General features: G+C 37.2%; 1 protein-coding gene across 2 annotated transcripts in view; it reads left to right on the top strand.

Moving 5' to 3' along the window:
* Positions 1-8,253, top strand: part of LOC144960002 (uncharacterized) — a 59,511-nt gene that overhangs the window by 1,283 nt on the left and 49,975 nt on the right. The window contains exon 2 of one of the 2 annotated variants that reach the window (XM_078892925.1): positions 1,442-1,749. In XM_078892925.1, coding sequence (XP_078749051.1) covers positions 1,686-1,749 — 64 coding nt within the window. In that variant the 5' untranslated portion in view covers positions 1,442-1,685. Of the gene's footprint in view, positions 1-1,441; positions 1,750-8,253 lie in introns of those variants that run through there. The other variant, XM_078892926.1, reaches the window with a different exon arrangement.

The raw sequence follows: 8,253 nt of genomic DNA, 5'->3' as shown, positions 1-8,253 counted from the left end.
AAACATAAAAAAACAAAAAATAAAGTCGAGAGCATTTATATATTGAACTATCCACTAAACGTGCTCAAAGCGCTTTTCAAATTGTTCATGGTCAACAGTAACATGTCACATGTATGACGAAACATGACGCTTGTTTGACGATGATACGTTTTATTCCTACAATACTGTAATACTCAATAAACTTATAAAACGCGATAAGATATTCTTCAGACTCGATCCCTGAACCTTTTGATCCGAAGTCGAGTGTCATACCGAAGACCACATTGATTGCTGCATTAGAATTTATAGCTGGCAAAGAGCAATCTGTTATTTTTTTTTTAAATGTCATCTTCTCTTTTTTCTAGCCAAATTCCCACATTTAAAAGTTCCCATAATTCAATCAAATATCCACTGTAGATATAAATTTAATTATACCACAAGCGACGTGCACACATTGGCAGGTCTGATAATCGAACACAGTTGTGGGCTGGATTAAATATTATTGTAATGGAAAACATTTGGCATTAGGCTGGTAGCATTTCCATTACAGCAATGAGCCCTTAACCCTTTCCTTACCAACTATAGGAAAATCGTCACATTCGTTACGATAAAACCAACATTGTTCTTATTCAAATTTCTTTTCTTCATCATAGAATTTAAAGAAAATTAACAGTGTGTTGTAGATCATGTTTTGCTAAAGAAGTTATGCATTGGAAGAACTTTACTGCTATTGTGTTTGAGTGATAAAAATATTTTTCTGTGTAAGTCGGGTGTGAAGTTTGGGGGAAAATCCTGAAAATGGCTGGTAAGGAGAGAGTTAACAATTTGGGTGATCAGACCTGATATTACAACAAATAAGATATTTACCAAGATAAATGAAAAGTTGAATTTGATCTGATGAATGGAACATGATATTTGTAAAGGATGAAGCCACCAAGATCAAATTTCTTGAACATTTTTTTTTACTTTCCGAAAATATTTAGTCTCATTGTTAACATTCAATCTTCCTTCAAGATCAAATTTCTTGAACAATTTCTTTTCTTTTCGAAAATATTTAGTCTCACTGTTAACATTCAATTTCCCCTTTATAAAAAAACAAATTAAATATCAAATGCAAAACTTGAAACCAAATGCGTAGATGACAAAGAGCGATATGCACATTACATTATTATTATATGTTGTTATCATTTTCACATTAGTACACATTGACAAAGAGCAATGTATTTCAGATTAGCTAAAGAAACTACACACAAAGTTATCGACCTAAAGAAAAGAAAAAAAAAAGAAAAAAAGAGAGAGAGAGAGAGAGAGAGAGAGAGAGAGAGAGAGAGAGAGAGAGGGGGGGAGAAAGAGATGATCACAACTGTCTATTTTCCCCCAAAAAAACTTATTGCTATTTGTCAAGAAATTTTTAATGTTAAAAGTTTAAGTCATTGCTTTTGTTTTCTCTCTTCTTCTTCAGGAAATACTTGAGGAGAGAAAAGAAAACTGTGTTAGAATATAATCAAGAAAAAAGGAGGAGGCTAAAGAGAAGAAAGAAGAGGAAAACAAAGAAGAAGAAGAAGAAGAAGAAGAAGAAGAAGAAGAAGAAGAAGAAGAAGAAGAAGAAGAAGAAGAAGAAGAAGAAGAAGAAGAAGACCCATTCACTTTATTTTGGAGACAATTGGGTTACCCTTACCATCATCTGCAATTTACTGCAATCCAAGATGATACAAAAGATTTCATATGTTTTCTCTATGATTGTGCTTGTCGCCATGTTAAAACACCAAGGTAAGGAGACTTTCAAAATGCCTTCACCATTTCTAAAGAGCAAATGTAGTACTTATCAATAAATGAGAATAAAGAATAAACATTAGGCTACACGCAATAGAAATTTATCAGAGACGCGAAACTTCTGGAATGGTAATATTAGGATTTTAATATTAGACGATGCGTTATCTGTGTCAGGCCGTGTCAAGTCGGTAAACATCTGCTTGCTCATAATGTTTATTTGTTATATATAATCTAAACGTGGCTTGGTTTTTGACAACGTTCCATCTTCTGTTGGGTGATTATTTCTCACTACAATCTCTCTAATAGACTCTACGCTTTCAAGCATATTCATAATTTTCTGTATTTGTACCATCAGTATGGTAGGCAGAGATGGTGTTTATTTTACATTTTAAAAAACCTAACCTCAATACTCAAATGCTATGTTTACCGACTTGACATTGAACCCCACATGCGGAATTAGCCGACTAAGTTTCATGTCTCGATTATGTTCGTCTCGGCCTTTGTTCTCAATTATAATACATCATTTGTACAGTTTCCTATGAAGATCATTGTTAAAGTCAATATATATATATATATATATATATTATATATATATATATATATATATATATATATATATATATATATATATACACAAACTTATGCCCTTCCGCCACGACATCATAAGATATCGTCGCCATGGCATTCCACTATGGAATATAGATATTTCATCAAACAAGATTCTGATGTCAACAGGAATCACCCATGTTGTCCAAGTGAGCAAATTAGGGGTTAATAATCTTGCTCAAGGAAAATAAAAACGAAAAATGCCTGAAACGGGGCTCGAACCCGGGAACTTCCGGGTCACAGTGCAATGCCTTAACCACTCGGCCACTTCGCCCCCCATATTATTATATTATATATAATATCAAAATACTAGATAATTTAATTCTTAACGTAAGACGAGATTAGGCGTCTAGTGTAGATTTTGGTTTAATTTAAATTGTAAATAAATAAACAAACAAACAAACAAAAAGTTCACATTGTTGCGTATTATTACTTCCCTCTATTTGCATTATTTAAATGACGTAACAAACTGTGATGCCAAAATTCAATACAAATTCAGTCGGTGCAGAGCACGGAAAATTATTTTAAAAGGTGAAGGTCAACAGTCATTAACTTTTCGATAAAGGACTGCCTGCTTACCTTCACCTTCGATATAAATTGTAAGAGTCATCTTCTCAATTACGTCATAAGCGGTCTTTAATGCATTTTAAGCTTCATTGGTTTATTCCTAACTAGGGATTACAACTCCAAACAGTATTGTATAAATTATAAGTTTTAACTCCCTGGCTATAATTATATACTCGTTGCTATAAGTTATTCGAATCTCGTAAAAGTAATCTGTTTCTTCAGTCTCCGAATCATTTATTGGAACATAACAACACTCTATTATTGTCGTATTTATCTGTGTTACTCTTAAGCCCCCCATAGACGCCGACATCCGCTGATAGCGGTACGGATGACCTATCGCTGTGACCCGATCCCTGCGTTTATCGCACATACGGGGAGATATTTTTTTGAGGCGATCGGCGATCGGGGGCGTGGCAGTATAAAAAAGTGGACAATTTTTTTCGGATTTTCGCTGTTTTCACGTCGGATTCGTGATCAGCGTCAAATTTACAATAGGTTTGATACTAAGAACTGTGTGTTTACTCCAAAAATTGGTGAAATTAGAAATAAATTTTAATTAATAGTGAGGCTACGATCCCAGTTACTGTCTGTTATTCTATCTTTCGTCTTGCGCACAATAGTGATTACTTCTCACTAAATTATATCAATTAGACTGTTGAAGGAACGAAATTGACATCATTCCACTCTTTGTTATTGTATTAAGGCAGTCATTTTGGTAATTAGTTCTCACTAAATTATATCAATCAGACTTTTAACGTTCAAGGTTACTCGTAGTTTTGTGTGACGGTACAATATTTCCGACTGGTGGATGTTGTGAGCATTTTACCTAAACTCATAGCATCAATAACCGTCCAAGATATTCGCATCATATGTAGCAATAGCTATAAGAGAGAGAGAGAGAGAGAGAGAGAGAGAGAGAGAGAGAGAGAGAGAAAGAGAGAAAAATTTACTTGCGCTATATATACCGCTATATTCAATAAAGGCGCTCAAATCACTTTATAAGGGTCTTTGGCCAACGTAAAAACATGTTAGACGAGACATGACTGCTAAGCGATATTGCAATTGTTTCCCGACAGAGACGACGCTGTAAACAGCGAAGTACTCATTTTAACAGTGAACAAGGTGAGAGAATGCGAGTAAAGAGCCTTTTCCAAGGACTCAATTATGCGCCACTCAGAGCGGGACTCGAATCCAGTACCGTCCGATCCAAATGCGAGTGTCATTTCACAAGACCACATGCATAGACGCACAAAAAAGTGATGAGAGAATAGATTCATATGTATTGAAGGAGGAGAGAGCGGATGGAGTGAGTTAAGTTCTTGGATATTTATAGAAGGAACCAAATTGACGTTACTCATCTCATTGTTATTGTTTTTAGACACCCATTTTTATGATTAGTTCTCATTAAAATATATCAGACTATAAAGTTCAAGGTTCCATGTAGATTTTTGGGCTGGAGTGATATTTTTGGCTGGCGGACTTTGTGAGTATTTTAATTTAACACAGAGCATCAATAGAAGGAATGAATTTGACGTTAGTCAACCCGTTGTTATTGGTTTTAGACAGCCATTTTTATAATTAACTTATCACTAAGTTATATCAATCAGACTATGAACATTCGAGTTTGCAATTTTGTGTGTTAATATGTTATAGATAGAATGCGCTTGGCCAAGGAGTTCACAACATTGCCATCCGGAAGTATAACGGACCAACACACAAAACTCTGTGTAACCCTGAACTTTTATAGTCTGGTTAATACAGTTCAGTGAGAACAACTCACAAACGCGGATGGAAAAAAACAATAACAAAGGCATGTGTGACGTCATCTTCATTCTATCTATACCCCGATGGAGATGTCGTGAGTATTTTTCCAATACGCATAACATCAATACATTTGCAATCCGATTTAAGTTTAAAAGCGATGTAGACCACGGACATTTTTCCATTTTGTGGACAATAAAGATTTATCATTAATCGTCCTTATTATTATTATTATTATTATTATTATTATTATTATTATTATTATTATTATTATTATTATTATTATTATTATTATTATTATTATTATTATTATTATTTGTAAAACAAATCGACAGTGCTCCCGTGGCAGGTTAAACTGGTACTCCTCGGGACTACTTGCATTCGCAGCCCCCCCCCCTCCCCCCACCTCCACCACACACACGCACACAGCTCTTCTTTTTAATTAATTTTTTTTTTTGGGGGGGGGGGCGTTGATTGTAGATTATAATTCAAGGTTACAATGCCCACCCCTGTCATCCCGTAGTCAAGGCTTTTTGGCATCTGCCAATCCCAAATGTATGTGTCAAGGTCGACCGTCATGTCGCGTCAACGGGTGAGGAAAAAAAAAAAAAAGAACTGGCATATTATTATATCATCACATTGAAAATTATGAAAACTACTTTTTATTTTGTATGAAATCCTTTATAAATTTTACGATGATCAAGAACGAAACTTTTGCCATCTACCTCTTCCTGGCGCAACATTTATAAAAATATTATTTTAAAAAAATTAATAACACAGCATTTATTTGGCGCAATACCCACGTGCTCAAAGCGCTTTACAATGGGTCCCAAGGCAACAGCAATATTAAACTTGAAAGACGAGACATGGCGATGTGACATTTTTTCCCAACAAAGACAACGAACGGCCATGTTTTACACCTGAGTACGGTGAGAGAATGGGAGTAAAGAGCCTTTTCCAAGGACTCAACTCTGCGCCACTCAGAGCGGGTCTCGAAACCCGAATCTTCCGATCCGAAAGCGAGAGTCATACCACTTGGTGCATCACAAAACAGGGAGGGGCACTGTTCTGTCGGCCACATAGCCTCAATATTAATTAAAATTTATTTCTAATTTCATCAATTTTTGGAGTAAAAACATAGTTCTTGGTATCAAACCTATTGTAAATTCGACGCTGATCACGAATCTGACGTCAAAACAGCGAAAATCCGAAAAAAAATTGTCCAATTTTTTATACTGCCACGCCCCCGATCGCCGATCGCCTCGAAAAATATTTAGCAAGGCGGGCTTTGCGAGCGATGGACCGTACCTAGGTTTATCGGCCAGGTATTTGGCCACACACATTGCGTTTTCACAACGGTTTGCCTGATCGGGGTACGAACCAGGATCAAAACCGGGCGTGTATGGAGCCTTTTAGCCGTGCCTTCAATAATCTAATGTAGATGATACCTTTCTCAGATTTTTCTCGTTATATCACATCTTCGAAGTGCTGAATAAAAGAAGAAAAAAAATTAGCGATTCTGTCCTTCTACTCTAGCAAATGCTAAGAATATCTGATTTGTAGCACTCTCTCTCTCTCTCTCTCTCTCTCTCTCTCTCTCTCTCTCTCTGTGTGTGTGTGTGTGTGTGTGTGTGTGTGTGTGTGTGTGTGCCAATTTTGCTAGTAGCATGCATCGTCCAAACATAAAAAAAGAAGAAACACACACACACACACATACAAGCGCGCACGCACACACACACACACACACACACATACACACACACACACACACACACAAAGTACAATACAATTTTGGTGGTTGCTCTTGCTTTCAAGACCTCCATCCCCCCAGTCAGTTGCTTCCTTGAGGCTTTTACCAAGGCTATTTATACGAATATTCTGAACTAACCCCGGCGGCCTTTTCTGCTGAGATAAAATATTTAGTCATCATTCCTTTTTATGCCAATTTCTTTTCCTGGACAGTTTTGTTAGCCCAACCCTCATTCCTGGAGAGCCGGGATTAATTTCGGGGACTCACTTCAAGACAAGACAATTTGTTTTCCTGGTGGAAAAGTTCTATTTACCAACGGTTTGGAATCAAAGTTTTCCTTCTCCGCGATGAACTGTCTGCACTGGCTTTCGAGAACTATCTGCTCGACGAGAGGTTATAACGGCGTCTCAATTCACCGTCTAACTATATTATCATTAGTCATTAAAGACATTTTCGAAAGGCTAACTTCTCACATCAGCCTCTCCCTACCCTCGTATAAAGCTAGTTTTCCCAGCAAATCCTTTTATCTTCGGGTCCCTAATTACTTACGCAAGCTGCATACTGGAGACGCACGATAGGAGATATTCGCACCATTGCAAGAGTCTAATGATAAAGTCGTGCTACTCTCCCTAGCCTCTTGTATAAAGCTAGTTTTCCCAGCAAATCCTTATTTCTTAGGGTCCTTACTTGCGCAAGCTGCGTACTGGAGACGCCTGTTAGGAGATATTCGCACCATTGCAGGAGTCTAATGATAAAGTCGTGATACTCTCCCTACCTTCTTGTATAAAGCTACTTTTCCCAGCAAATCCTTATTTCTTAGGGTCCTTAGTTACGCAAGCTGCATACTGGAGACGCCTGTTAGGAGATATTCGCACCATTGCAGGAGTCTAATGATAAAGTCGTGATACTCTCCCTACCTTCTTGTATAAAGCTAGTTTTCCCAGCAAATCCTTATTTCTTAGGGTCCTTAGTTACGCAAGCTGCATACTGGAGACGCCTGTTAGGAGATATTCGCACCATTGCAGGAGTCTAATGATAAAGTCGTGATACTCTCCCTACCTTCTTGTATAAAGCTACTTTTCCCAGCAAATCCTTATTTCTTAGGGTCCTTAGTTACGCAAGCTACATACTGGAGACGCCTGTTAGGAGATATTCGCACCATTGCAGGAGTCTAATGATAAAGTCGTGATACTCTCCCTACCTTCTTGTATAAAGCTACTTTTCCCAGCAAATCCTTATTTCTTAGGGTCCTTACTTACGCAAGCTGCATACTGGAGACGCCTGTTAGGAGATATTGCACCATTGCAGGAGTCTAATGATAAAGTCGTGCTACTCTCCCTACCTTCTTGTATAAAGCTAGTTTTCCCAGCAAATCCTTGTAATCTTAGGGTCCTTACTTACCCAAACTGCATAATGGAGACGCACGAAAGGAGATATTAGCACTATCGCAGGAGTCTAATGATAAAGTCGTCCTATTCGTTTGTAATTTGCAAGATTTTCTCGAAGGCTACGTTCAGCAAGCTAGTCGGACGCCACGTTTGGTGGCATCTAATCATTTTTATCCGATTAAGTTTTGGCAAGTAAACGTTTCGAACAATATCCAGACAGTTGAATGATATGAAGATCAAGAACTTTAATAGCACGAGCAAGAAAATTACTTTGCAAAGGCAGAAATCAGAAGTTGAAATTTCATTCTAGACAGACGAATCTATCCTCCACCCAAAAAGTCTAAAATAATATAGATAAGTAATGATTTTTCCTGAGAAAAAAACACACAAAAAAACACAACGGCGTCGACAGCCATTTAGTGCCTAGAC

The sequence above is a fragment of the Berghia stephanieae genome, chromosome 14 (assembly GCF_034508935.2).
Source record: "Berghia stephanieae isolate SIO BIC M18660-M18661 chromosome 14, UCSD_Bste_1.3, whole genome shotgun sequence".
Lineage (NCBI taxonomy): Eukaryota > Metazoa > Mollusca > Gastropoda > Nudibranchia > Aeolidiidae > Berghia > Berghia stephanieae.
This window is presented reverse-complemented; position numbering and strand designations above follow the sequence as displayed.